This window comes from Diabrotica undecimpunctata, chromosome 8, assembly GCF_040954645.1.
Source record: "Diabrotica undecimpunctata isolate CICGRU chromosome 8, icDiaUnde3, whole genome shotgun sequence".
NCBI lineage: Eukaryota > Metazoa > Arthropoda > Insecta > Coleoptera > Chrysomelidae > Diabrotica > Diabrotica undecimpunctata.
Window position 1 is genome coordinate 144207562 of NC_092810.1, and position 15341 is coordinate 144222902.

At 33.7% G+C, this 15341-nt stretch overlaps 1 protein-coding gene across 1 annotated transcript in view; it reads right to left on the bottom strand.

Moving 5' to 3' along the window:
* Positions 1–12602: 12602 nt before the first annotated feature.
* The window catches only part of Sema1a (semaphorin 1a), a 483245-nt gene continuing 480506 nt past the window's right edge, over positions 12603–15341 (bottom strand). Inside the window, exon 13 of the mRNA XM_072541281.1 lies at positions 12603–13809. Within this exon, the coding sequence (XP_072397382.1) occupies positions 13789–13809 (21 nt within the window). The 3' untranslated portion in view covers positions 12603–13788. The remainder of the gene's footprint in view (positions 13810–15341) is intronic.

The window sequence follows — 15341 nt, forward strand, 5'->3', positions numbered from 1 at the left end:
TTGACAGTCTAAAAGTGGCTGGAAATTACTATACAACCATGCACACGTACTCATAGCCAATATTAATAGTAAACAAACTAAATTGTAGTAAATAAAATACAATTTTGAGAATTACCGACAATTAATATTTATTTATTTGCACCATATATAATAAATAGTTATGTTAAATTATAACAACTAAAATATATCTTTTAAATATATACTACCCAAAATGTTATGGGTTTAGTATACACTTCCACTATTTAGAATAATTCTTCTTTTTTTAAAGAAAGAAGTCTGCAATAGTAGGATACTTAGCTATTAATACTAAGAAGTAGGAATTGTTGTGTTGTAGGTTTCCGATAATGAATCTGTCAAAATATGCCCGAGCTAAGCGAATGGAGTATATATAAAAAAGTTATGATATTATCAATTAAATATAATCCAAAACCAAAAACTTTTGATTTTTAAATTTATATACAAAATTTATTATTGCCAACTTTTATATGAATTAAGTTCCATAAAAGAGGTATGTAAAGTTTGATTTTTATTTCAAATAATTTAATATATGCTTCTAAATTACACCTTTTAATTAACATTCAATTAACCGCTAATTGGTACACAATATTTTTCGTTAATTTGTTTTTTGCTAATACAAATAAATTTGATATTCTAATAATACGTGAGCATGCAACATATAATTGACCATCTGGTAAACATTTTTTTTCGTCTCTATAGAGAAGAATCTTACTGATGCGTGGAAGAAGACAGATGGGACGATACTTTTCCCTAGTCTTGGGGAGCGGTATTAACCTCGATGTCCTCCAAGGCTCAGGAAAGTTTTGTGCTTCCAGCAGTGCATTCATGTATTCCAGAAGCCACGCAAGCTCCGCCCGTCCTAGACCCTTCACCGCCTCAGGTGGTATCTGATCTAGTCCGGGGGACCTACGCGTCTTAAGTGAACCCAATGCCTCGACAAGTTCATCCATGACAAAGGGTACAGCATGCTCCGCTCCTTCATCACTCCATACACCATGCCATCTGCCATCCGGAAAGAGCTCTCGTGTTACCTCAAACTTCTTGTCCATAGGCATTTCGTAAGGAGGATACGCATGGAACTTCTTCATGACGATCTTGTATCCCTGACCCCAAATGTCCTCATCCAGCATTTTACACAGCTCTTACCAGTGCCTTCTTTTTTCTGTACGGATTTTCCTGTAAAGTTCCCTCTTCCTTGTGGTAAACATGGATTTTTTAAATCCAAGCCGCAATAGGACATTGTCTGGCCTTGAGATTTGTTAATTCGCGAATGCTAATTAAATAGGGAATTGAAGCCTTTTGAATGATATTATGGTAAATCAAAGTATATATGTGGTATATTGGGATACGTGGCAACAGGACAATTTCTCCTTCAAATTGCCCAGTCACGATGGTTGCTTCAATAATATTTCCGGTGATACTTTTAATGACCAAACGTGTGCCGTTGCATATTCTGGGTGGGTCCAAATTGCGTAGCAGAGTAATTTGTGAACTAATTTTCAACTGAAAATTGTATGGTAGCATCCCTGGTATATCCAGAGAATTTAAAAACTCTGTTGGATAATTTACGGCTTCGTTTTTATTAAAAACACTGTCGATTGATTTAAAAGATATCAGATCACCTGGTAACAACTGTTAAATCTGGAAGTTAATTTCGTCAATATCAACATTTTTCAAACGTAACCAGCCATTCGCTTGATGTCATCAGTCCATCTGGTTTGGTCTACTTCTCTTGTTTGCTCTTGGTCGTCATTCAATAATTCGCTCCGTCAAACGGTTGTCTTCCATTCTTCCTATGCGTCTTGCCCAGTTCCATTTTAACATGGCAATCTTTTGAATTACATGTATAACTTTTGTTCGTCTTCTTATTTCTTCATTGGGCGTGCGATCGCTGAGCTTAATGTTGAGTTTTCCCCGTTCCATAGCTCTCTGAGTCACTTGGAGTTTGTGTACTATGTTGTTGTTAAAAGCCCATCTTTCAGTTCCATATGTCAGTACCGGCAGCATATAGTAAGTTTGATTTAAATACTGTTTGTAATCTTCCGAATACTGCCCATACTAAGAAACATCTTCTATTTAAGTCATCCTTTAATTAAACTTTGTTAATTCGATTTTTTCTCCTAAATATATATATATATATATATATATATATATATATATATATATATATATATATATATATATATATATGTATATATATATATATATATATATATATATATATATATATATTGAGATGATGTTAAATATAGGATAAACAAAGGTAGTGTTTAAAGAAATAAGTTATATACTAGAGAATATTATAAAAAGTATTTATATGAGGGTATTCTTAAGAAATTAACATAATAGTAAGTTTAAAAAGTGTTTAATAAACAAAGTTCTATAAGAATTTGTACATTTTGGGTTACTGTCAAATACAAAGAGGGTTACAATTCGAACATTGAAGATTAAGTCATGTATTAATTACTGGATTACTTTCAAGCTATTTATTATAATTTATTAATATTAGAAATCAATAAAAAATAATTTTCCAAGCTCATATCTTTCAAATTATATCCGCTAGACCCCAGTATTATACTTTTTTGGAATCGGCTCATTTTCATCGATCTAAAAATGTCCTAAAACAGGGTGTTACATTTAAAAAGAGCCGATGACGTCATCACCTTAATGTGTATCATCTTGTGTAATGAAATTTTATTGTAAAATGTAGAACACCAAACTTAAAAATCGGCGTGTTTTAGATTTTTTTAAAAAGGTTTTTTATTTAGAAAATATTGAATTTATTCCATACTTTACCGACACACTGTATATTGTGGATATATTATATCGACAATAAGAAAATATATTTTCCTGTTTTCTTAATAATTATTGTAACAGAATAATGAGAAATTATTAGGTATGTTAAGACTTTAACACTTATATTGAAAGATGTAGTGATACTGAAAATAACATATTTAATTAATTATATGGCTTTGATAAGTCTAAAACTATTTTTAAATTCAAAAGAAGATACTTAAATGGGTAAAGTAAGTCGAAATCATATGTGTAAAATCCTTTGAATCTTCAAATACTCGTTAAGCTGAAAACTTATTTGAAATTTTTTGTAGTATCATTGAAATAAAAGTTATCGAATAATATTCCCCTGTAATAATAATAGACATGAAGAAACACTCTTAAAAAATTATAATGAAAACAAGCCACGGTACTATCTACCCGTTCATCATATTACGAAGACCGAATATAAACTTTATGGCAAGCTGCCGTTATGACTGCTTTTCAGAATTACAAACTAGTGGTGCGGACCAGCTGTTATCTCCTCTCAAAGAATTTGTTTTATTTAGGGACGAAACTTACAATGAAAATAGTCGCATTGGCAACCAAACATTATGAAAATAAAAAGGTAGGTACTTCTAACATATACAAGGTGATCTGTTTTACGAACTGATGATTCGAAGAAAACAATATTTGATAAAGATAAACTCTGTTTATTCATTGTAGTTTGTTTATTAGTATTATTTATTGCTTGATTTAATTATGCTGATTATGTATAAAATTGTTTTGGGAATTTTCTTTTCTTTGTTTGGTAGCTATTTTTATTTCGGTAAAATAGAAAATAACTTCGTCAGTCGTACGTAGGTATGCACATACTTTATTAATTTCGAAAAAATAGTATATTGTTTTATTAGGAGTAAAAATGATACTTTTTGTGACGAGGCTGTACGTTTGTACGGTATTAGCTGAGGCACAAAAAGTTATTTTTACTTCGAATAGAACATACTACATATTTTTTTTTAAACGTTGCAAATAATTGTTTTTTTAAACATCACAAAAGTATTAATTTTTGTGACGTGATTGATAATATAATAATGTTACTTTTACGGCTAGATGTAAAAATGGAGCACTTTTACAGGAAAGTGGGGATTGGGGAAGAGACGTTAACAAATGCTTTAAATGAACACATTCTTGGGGAAAATACTCATCCAAATCCTCCTTGTATTTTTGTTGTAATTCGGTTGCCGATCTGAAAATATCTTCATCTTCCGTAGTTTTTAGTTTAAACAAAAATTCAAATGCTCTTGAACAATATTTATGACTATCAGATCGGCGAATAATCTCCGAATTAAGATTGTCTATTATAAAAACATAACATTGTGTTCGCATTTTTTCTTTTTGGCTTAAACTTGCCTCCGAAATTTTTTCTCCTAATTGTAATTTTTTTTGATAATCCTCTTCTCAGCATAATTTTCGTTCCCTGTTAACAGCATTCCTAAGGCCTCGTAGTGATCACAACGATCACGTAAGAAATCAAATTAATCTGCTAAAGATGATAACAGATGAGTGGTTGTGCTTAAATCCATATTTTCCCTTTGTACTGCTTTATTGACCTCATTAACCCTTTGTAAAACGTCAAGTCAGAACGATAAAATTATTCTGTTTTCCAACAAAAACAAAAGTTTTTCCGATAGAGAAGCAGTTTCAACTCGTACTACATTTTTCTCATTTATATCCGTTGACATCTCAATCAAACAAGTTTGAATTAAACCGTAATTGCTTTTTAATGCTTTTACGGCATCAAAACAAGAAGACCAACGGGTTGTATTCACTCTTTTAGGTAACAGTGTCCTCTTCTGCCCCGACTCAGGCGAATCCTTTATTGCACGACACAATAACTCCCACCTGTGTGTAGACACGGAGAAAAAATTGTAGATAGCTTGTACTAACATAAAAAAGATGTTGCTTCCAAAAAACAATCTGCTGCATTTTGGACAACCAAATTTAAAGAGTGAGCAGCACACGGCACAAAGAGAGCTAAATCATTGTAAACTTTAATACGTGTTGAACCAGAATACTTGCTACTCATATTACTGGCATTGTAAGACTGGTATCTACGTGAATCGAATGTGAATACATTTATCACTAGTAGCACTAGAACTAGGACCAGGTTGGGAAATATTTGCAGTGTCGTCTTCTTGATTTCGATCCGTTGTAAACATTGCTGTCATTTTGGGTATACCCTTTACAATTTTATTTTGCCTTTCCTGCTTTTCTTTTTTCCTTTTAAGCCAGAAAGATCCAGATTGTTTCCACCCTTCCATATTTTTTTATTGAATCTTTATTATATTCATGTTTTATTCACAAATTATTAAACTAATTACCTACACAGTTTCAAATGTAAGACAAACATCTTATCTTATAATACTCATCGGCACGGCGCTCGTCAGGCAGGATGTATAAAATATCCAAACTTTTATCTTTCTGCAATTCAATCCGCCGCCCTCCAACCCAATCTTGGGCTATTTTGCATTGTTCGCACATTCTTCTTAAACGCTGTAAAATGATATAATTTTACGGCGGCATGTTTGTGCATTATCTGACATTTAGATAACATAAACTGAACATCGTACATAAACCATATACGTCGACGTTAATAATAATAATTTATTTATAAACTGTTAATTTTCAAAGTTAATGATAAAACACAAAAAATTTTAATATTATTATATTACGTGGATTTGTATGCAAATTTTATGTTACAGTAACCTTTATAATTTCGGAAAAGTAGGCGCTTAGCGCGTACCGCCCTGGAACCTTCTACCGCCCGGTGCTACAGCAGCACCGAAAAGACCCAAGGAACCCCAAGGCGCGCCCGTGTCTGAGACGGGCGCGCCTGACTGGTAATTTTGTACGCTCTCGTCTGGGACACGGGCGCCGGTTAAATTTTACACATCGAATTTTTAAAGTCTTGCGAAGCGGATATTCGTATAAAGAGACGTATGTAAGCATATATCTAAATTATTTATCTATTATAAAATAGATGACTCAGTCAGTATTGAGTTACTTTAAAATATATTTATTATCTCATAACTTGAAATTTGCAATCTTCACCATTGATAACCGATATTATTGTCGAAGTATTGTTTTTATACAAGACTTCTGTCTTGCCGGTGTAAAGTCGTCTGATGTCGATATTTATTGTGTTTTTGCGTTTGGACTAATTTGTGCCTTATTTTAATCATATTATTATATTGTTTTGTAGGTAAATTTGGATATAATAGCGAAATCAATTTTTTAAATAAAATTTGTATCAACTCGATGGTAAAGATTCGATATCTTTTGATCAGAGTATCTTATCGACACAAGTCAAAATGTGTTTTAAAGGTAAGGAATGCATCTTTCGTATTCAATTAGTATTTTGCCGTAAATAAAGTCGGTATCGAAATTGACATTCTCAGCAAAATTCAACTTGTTCGTCTTGTTTTAGAGACCAAATTCCTGACGACGAGACTATTTAGAAAAATTACCATATCGTTCATATCATAGTTTCGTCTAAATTGGCCGTAGTCATTCTGCTGTGTCTAACTTTGTTAAAGACCTTCCCAAAATCTAGAAAACGAGCAAAATATATTTATTTACATGTCGACTTTGTTGTATTAGAAGGTGAAGACTGAATAATGGGTCTCTCGTTCTCAATCCATTTTTAAATCCAAATTGGCTACTACTTATCCCTTCGAAAAACGGTCCATATTAAAGATTTCCTCAGAAGTGGTAGAAAATCAATACCCGAAGTTAAGAAACTGGGCGTTGTACTGGCGATTCAAGAAAATCTCCATACCAGTTCGAAACATCGCACTAGATAATAATGTCCACCAATCAACTGTTGTTAGGGTGCTAAAAAAGAAGAAGTGGCATCCGTACAAAGTACACCTGGTCCAGGAGCAGTTAGAAGATAACTTGGATAGAAAAATCAAATTTTGGAAACCATTATGGAACCATGCAACAGAGATCAGAGTTTCATTGAAAACGTACTTTTTTCAGATCAAACGGCTTTTATGCTGAACGGTCACGTAAACCGCCAGACATATCGATACTCGGCAATTGAAAATTCACATTAGATGAAAGAATAAGCATACAATTCCTACAAAGTAAATGTTTGGGCTGACATTATAAACAATCATATTATAGAGCCAAATTAGACCATTGGTCACATATGGATGTGAAACGTGGACCCTCTCAACCACTGATGAAAATCAACAAGAATATTTGAGCGCAAAATACTAAGGAAGATATTTGGACCAACCCAATGCAGCGATGGTACATGGAGAATTAAAATGAACCATGAGCTGGATGAACTAATGCAGAGCGCAGATATTGTCAGATTTTTAAAGTCACAAAGACTAAACTGGCTTGGTCACCTAGAAAGAATGCCAGATAATCGAGGTGTAAAAGTAGTCCAGAGATGGAAGCCCCAAGGAAACAGAACAAGAGGAAGGCCCCGTAAAAGATGGATAGACGACGTAGAGAGGGATCTTAAAACCATGAATATCAGGCAGTGGCGAAGGAAAGTATCCGACAGAACAGAATGGAAGAACATTGTTAAGCAGGCCAAGACTCACAAAGGGTTGTAGCGCCATTAGAAGAAGAGATTATACAGCCATATTTTCTGGAGAAAACTTAACTGCTCGTCGTTATCTGGAATTTCTTCAGGATCGTTTGATGTCACAGCTGAATCAGATATTTCCAAATATAAATGACTTGTGATTTCAACACGATGGGGCTCCCCACATTACGGCTTTGATATACGAAATTATTTAAATAACGTTTTACTCAGTTAGACTTTTTTATGAGGATATTTGAAATGTGTTAGTTTTTGTTCCGGAATCTTCAGAGTTTTCTAACATTATTGCCATAAATTGGACGCATTGCTCCTGTAGTGATCCTTTCCTGCAGTGTTCCTTTTATAAGTTAACATGTTCCTTTTCTAACTTATCTGCTCCGTACTGAAGACGACCAATAGTCGAAAATACGTATATACGGTTGCCTTCCATCTTATTCGCATATTTTAGTATATTTCTTTCCTTTGTTGTGAGCTACGCCGATATCTACTAATTTTATTTTGCTATATTAATGCATACCTTTAACCGGAATAACTTTTAACTGAAACGGTCCCGGAAATCGACACACGGGTTATACATATATCTTTTTTTTTTTTTAATTTTTCGCGGAAAAATAAAATAAAAATAAGATTTCCTCATAAAAAATTCAATAAACAATTCTCCATACTGATTGAATAATTTTTAATTAATAATAATACTTTATCAGTTACGATCATTCTGTATATCTGTCTTTTATTGAGAGGAAAACTGATACGCGTGTACAAAAAGGCATATAAGTGCTGTTCTTGTTTTAAAATATGCGTTGTAACGGAAATACCCATACTTTTTAACAGTAACATTAAACTCAGACATATATATATATATATATATATATATATATATATATATATATATATATATATATATATATATATATATACATATATATATGTATATTATTTCTTTTTTGGCAGGTATTAAAACTCATTTTTTTCTTGATTCTTTTACCATTTTTAAAGGAAAAAGAATAGACGAAACAAGACTAGACTATATGCTGAGGTGCCGTATGATATACGTAACGTTACTGAGGAATACAGTGTCGCCACAAGTAGTTAGAGTATATCTATATGAATAGCCAATCTTAGATCACATTTTTTTTATGTACTATGGATCACATCAAATATAATGGTAGAGTAGTGCAGTCAGAGGTAGAATGCCACAGGCTCTGATTGTAGTTACAAAAATACAGAATGGACTTCAAATGTAGAACTTAACATAAGCCTCCAGAAGTTCAAAATCATAAAATTTACAAGGACTGATTTAAAGGAAATGGATGCTCTATGGGCCGGATGGGCCCTCCCATCCGGCCCTCCCATTATTCGCGCTGAGGTGGAGTACGCTATAAAAGTAGCAAAACTAGGCAAGGCCACTAGACCGGATGGAATTACTACGGATGCCATAAAACTATTGGAAGATGATAACATCGACATGCTGGTAACAATTTTCAATGCCATATATAACACCAGCCACATTCCAACGGATGGGCTTTATTTAACCTTTATAATGATCCCTAAACCACAAAGAGCGACAAAATGCAAAGACCACAGACTGATAAGTTTAATGAGCCATTTGCTTAAGGTGTTTCTTCGCATCCTTCACACAAGAATGTTCAGAAAGCTGGAAGATCTAAGCGGTGAGACACAATCTGGTTTCAAGAGCGGACTGGGTACACGTGAAGCAGCTTTCTGCTTGAATACGCTTGTACAAAACTGCATGAATCAACGAAATAATATAGTCATAACATTCTCGATTACGAAAAATCGTTTAACACCAAGTCTATAATTCCATATCGGTTTAAGGATTGTCTTGCAAAGGAGCAATTTATTATTTAATGTTAGCTTGAACTTTCAACTGATCAGACGGTACATTTGCATGCACTTAATACCAAGTGTGATTGCTGACCATTCCTCTCGTTTCATCGTCCAGATAACGTGTTTTATTTTGATTTGGCCCCATTTGCTAATGTTTGATTGTTTGTAACTTGGTTTAGATTTGATATTTAGATTTTCTTGCAATTTTTTTTATGATTTTATGAGACTAGAACACAGAACTGAAATTACGGTATAGTTTCCTTCGAATATAACAAGTTCTGTATGGTTGCTAGATCGAAGTCCTGCAGTATCGATCATATAGAGGACAGGTTCCTTCCTTGCAAAATATTTACTTTAATGGAATGCCCTACCTGTATTATGTAGACTTAAGTACTGAAATAAAGCAAAGTGGTATTTGTTCTTTTAACGTTCAAAATATGCATTCGTGCAATATCTTACCGAAAATTTAACCGACATCCAAGAATGTTGCTAATGTTCGCGATGTAGCTAGATATTCTTATAAATTCGCTGATGACTGTAAAAAGGCAGCGAAGTGTTATTTAATGGCTATTTCGATAGTGTTCTATCTTCGTCACAAATTGTTTTTTACTGTAGAAAATCTACCTTTCTATGATATAAATGTACGTAGAGTGGGAGTAGGGTACATTACTTTTGGTAATCGCAGATATTCGCCATGCAGAAATTTTCTAAATTCAAATATAGATGATGATCGACCAGATAAGATTTTCGTTCCAGCGCGCAGTAAAATTTGTTACGATTCTTGTCCAACTTATGTTATTGTCTTACTGATTATTATCTGGCAGTCCTTCCATTGACGTATATCTTTTTTTCTTGTCATGAAATAGTCTATTTGAGAATGAGTCTACTGCATACAAAACATTGAATTTTGTGTGCAGTAATTTGAGACTCTCTCTTTTGAATAGAATCGTCGTATGTAATGTTCTTGGTAACTACAATAGAGGAGTCTTGCCCAGTACCGAACAGAGTCCGTTTAAGTCGGCTAGATAGCAGGGGTATGCACCCTAGCAGTAAAAGCTTCTTAGGTTCATTCTTAGGACCGCGCAGGCGGTGCGGCGGTCAATGTCGCGTTGACTGAGTACCGACCTAAGTTTTAAGCTTCTAAACTGTGATGCCTGATAAATAGATTTTCTTTTTTATAGTTTGCGTTAATACTACTTATATAGCCAATGCATAGAAGTAATTGATATTTAACATTGACATTAGTTTGCAAGGGAAACATTAAATAATCTCCCCACCACGTTTTTCCAGTATCAGACAGTCATGAATTGCTCAGTACCGGACACTAAATATTGTGTGCTAGCTCACTAATTCTTTTTTTTTTCTCTCCAGGTAGATTGAACACGATGCCGAAAGAAAAAAATGGTGTTTGACTAGAAGAATCGATGCAAATGACAATCGAGCAAGTATTGGAAAACAAAATTACTATTAGACAAGCTTCTTTTCATTTTTTTGTCCCAAAGAGCACGCTGGCAGACAGGACCAAACAAATAAGAGGAGATGGGGACGTGGATATGAAGTCACTTGTGGTCATTTTAAAAACACATTTTCTGTAGAGCTAGAAACCAAATTAGTTGAGCATTTATTAAATTTAGACAACAAGATGATGCCTATGAACAAAAAAGAGTTTTTAAGATTTGCTTTTGAGTAAGTGAGCAGTTAAAACTTCTGCACCAATTTAATAAAGAAAAAAAGATTGCAGGAGACAAGTTTTATTATGAATGTTTGAGCTGCCACCCCCAACTTTCGTTGCGAAAACCACAGTCTACAAGTATTCAAAGAGCTGTCGGTTTCAACAAACCACAATTGGACCCCTTCTTCAACAAATTGGAAGCATTGTTATCAAAATTTAACTTTACTGTCTTCAAAGTGTTTAACTGCGATGAGACGGGAGTTTCTGTGGCCTATGATAATGCGCCTCAATAGTTCTGTCACAGAAATAAAAAAAGCAGATTGGTACAATCAAGTCTGGAGAGAGATGCAGAAATGTAACTGTGCTACTAAAAAGCAGATTGGTACAATCAAGTCTGGAGAGAGATGCAGAAATGTAACTGTGCTACTGTCTATCAATGCGACAGGTGATGTATTTTTACCTCCATTATTTGTATTTGGTAGGGTTAAAATGACAGAAAAGTTAAAGAAGGATGCTCTGGAGAAGAGTATTTTTGTTTGTTAACAAAGTGGATGGATCACTTTCAATTCATTTTTGCTTTGGCTAAAATTGACATAATTATAACAGACGGTCTCCTCTCTCGTATCAATTTCCCAGACCATAGTTTCCTATACACTTTCCGCTTGGTCCCTTTTCAATCTTTGCATTGAGATCACCTAGGACTATCGTGATTTCTCTTGTTTTCGTTATTCTCAGTGCCTTTTCGATATCTAGGTAAAATAATTCCACTTCTTCTTCGTCGACATTCGCCGTAGGAGCATAAACTTGTATCAAATTCAGTTTGGCATGAGATGTCACCAACTTTAGTACCGTTATTACCTCTATTAGATTTTTTATTAACTATTACTGCCACGCCGTGTCTGTGTTGGTTATCCTCGCTACCGGAATATTATATTGTGACTTCGTCTGTTGAAAAATAACCTGAGTTGGGCCACCTGGCTTTACTGATACCCAGTACATCGATATTCAACCTGTTGATTTCTTGAATAATTTTGTGCATTTGACCAGACTGAAACATGTTCTGAACATTCCAGGTTCCTATTTTAGTGTTGGACAGTTTTCAACTTTCAATTTCAACTTAGTCTCCATATATTACTTCATATCATTTAGTAGATTTATTAGATTGACCCACTGAAATTGACATTTTAATGTGCATTAAAATCCCCTCCTATTACGAATCTCCTCTAATGCAATATCTCTAAATATATCTCCTAATAATAAAAAGCTTTTCTTTTGTCTTTTCTACTTCGTCTCTTGAATGCAAGCAATTTGTACTTTTCTTCTTACTATTCTGACCATCCTGATTGTTCTAACCTATAATGGTCGTTCTTTATCTTTCAATAGGTTTCACATGGAAACCCGAACGGAGGTTTTGCCTCCGTGACATTTTACCACAGGAAATCCTAATATTTCACTATAATTCTTGATATGTTGGGAGAGTTATTATTATGACCTGAAAATATTTTCTGAGATTGATACCTGAATGAGTTTTTTATCAGTATTATGTCCAGCATGATTTGGCCAATAAACTTTGCACCCGCTAACAGATCAAGGGGTCTCTACTGTAAGCTTTTTGTTATTCTTGGTACAAGAAGATAAAGGTGCAAATAAAAGACAACAAATTTTCGATATATTTTTATTTCTATTCAAAGAATACATTGTGTCATCTAAATTCAATGTTATTAAATATTTGGGAAAACACTTAATCCAGACAGACATTTATACAAGTTGTACAGTGAAAAATTACAAGATTTATAAGCACTCACTTTACTTCTTAGAAGTAAACTCAAGACAGCATCTTTACAAACAGTAATAAAAAATCACATCTGGACCAAGTGTATATAATAATATAATAATAGTAATAATATATAGTACATCTGCGAAAGGCTTATCATTTATAATTACAACTAACAATCGCAGCAATTTTGTTATTTCTAAGTTTTAGAATCATTAATCGGTTTTTTTTATTATAAATGAATTCTAAAGATATATTGACAATAATTTTTAACCATCTTATTCGGACAATATCAAGTACTAAATATCTCACGTTTGTTAATCGAGTATGGAATGTTTTTAATATTTTTAACATGATGAAGGATGCAACGATTTTATATACAGGGTGAATAGAGAAAGATACTATAACAATGTAACTGCTTTTTCAAAACAGTAGTAAAAATAGAGTTTCGAAATTAAATGATTTTTTTTTCGAATAAATGTTTTATTTGTGCTCTCAGGTTTTGACGGATTGGGATTTTTACTTTTTTAATCAATATTTTTTATTTTTTAAATACATATTTGTTTTGCTTTTAGTTCGCTGTTTAGTAGACGGAATATTTTGTCAATAACAAACAGTCAAAGTTTGTAATTTTATTTTTAATATAAACCAAGTGCTGTTGTTCTACTATAAATAATGTCGATTTTTACAAAAAGAAGAGGTAAAAGTACGAATACGGTTGGATTTTCTCATCTCAATATATCAGTTCACATTTGCTCAGTTCAAAGGTGTCATATGAAGAAGAAAAATGCATAAATAATGGATATTGGTATCCTTTGATGTCCCTCGAATTACATCGGACTTTCACGAGGGTTTTGGCATATGAGATTATTATATATCTTAATTAGGAGCAACTATATCTTAAAAGAACTATCGTTGCTTAACACTGAATACGATAAAGCAGTACTAGCTTTCCACAGTAAAAGTTACATGGAACAAACCTTCTTACATCTGCGGATCTAGACAGCGTGGTTTTTTATTGACCCATCCATAAGTACATACTAGGTACATCAGGTCTCACCGCATATCAGCTTCCAGTAATTATGGTAGAGTACTTAAAAGCTAAAAAAAAACACTTAATTATAAATACTGATCAAAGTAAAAACGAATATCGAACAGCCAAAAGAAACGTACGAGGTGCGATAACTAAGAAGAAAAACGAGAGCTGGGAAAGAAACTGCTCCAGAATAACTGACTTGGGGGGTAGCAGAAGCACAGAAAGCTGGAAAATACTTCGCTCTCTTCGACAAGAAGATTCTCATCTTACCGATTAGCCTAGATAAATGGGACGAATACTTCGCAACTCTACTGGCGGAAGAAAGGGCAGAATATTTGCAAACACTATAAACATAATCAGAGGTGCAAGTACATACAATAGCTTCCCCAATTATAATTGACGATAAAGAAGTATCACGAGTATGCCAAGCATTAAAGAATAGAAATTCCAGGTCCTGGAAATATCCCACCTGAGCTACTCAAGTACGGTACAAACAAACTATATAAGCAGCTAGCCAGCCATTACCAAAAATGTATTAACATAAATGTATTTGTGACACGACAATATATAAGAAGGGAAGTAAAGATGTAAGTGACAATTATCGAGGAATCACAGTTCTTAGCACTATCTCGAGAGTTTACGGGAAACTCATCAAAAAAAGAATGGAAGATAAATTCTGTGATATGGAGGTCGAAGAATAGGCCGGCTTTAGAGCAGGTAGATCAACTATTGACCATCTGTTTACTGTTACGCAGCTAATCGAAAAAAAGCAGCACGAAATCAACCAATATATCTCCTCTACGTGGACCTTAAAAAAGCTTACGATAGTGTGCCACAACAAAAACTCTGGGAAGCTCTCGAGAAAACAAATATTAGTGTAACCTTAATCAAGGCTGCTCAAGACCTCTACAAGAACAACACAAGTAAAATAATGAAAGTTCAGGAGTATCCAAGGGTTTCACTATCAGCAAAGGACTCAAACAAGGATGCTGCGTGTCTTCTACTTTGTTTAAGATGTTGGCCCGAAATTTTGCAACTACGCTCTTAAGGCCTTTCATAATCCACAAATATTAAAGCTAGTGGTTTATTATATTCAATACATTTTCCTATAAGAGTTTTTATTACCAATAGATGATCGTTTGTTCCGTGGCCTTTTCTAAAACCCGGGCTGATAAAATTCAAATTTATTTTCTAATCATTTCGTAATTTTTTTTGGTAAATAGTTTATAAATATGGGAAAGTAGACTTATGGGCTTGTAGTTTTAGAGGCCGGTAGCATCGCCTTTTTGTTTATACCTCATTTATGTCGTAAGAACCCATATTACTTTGGCGGTAACATACAAACTTTTACTTGCATTTAACCGATGCCTTAGATCCTTTTTGATGTGAAACATCTAATGCGGTGGATTAGATCGGATGCTAAGGTTCAGTCTTACTATTTCTGTTCATGTAAATTTCCCTACCCGCACGATCAAACTTCCAAAAATAGATATCTTTAAAAGAGCTCCCCAAACATTCCACATATCCTTTTCTTATCCAGCAAACTTTTAAATTGTATATCCAAATACCCAACAACTCATCAAATCTTCATGATCAT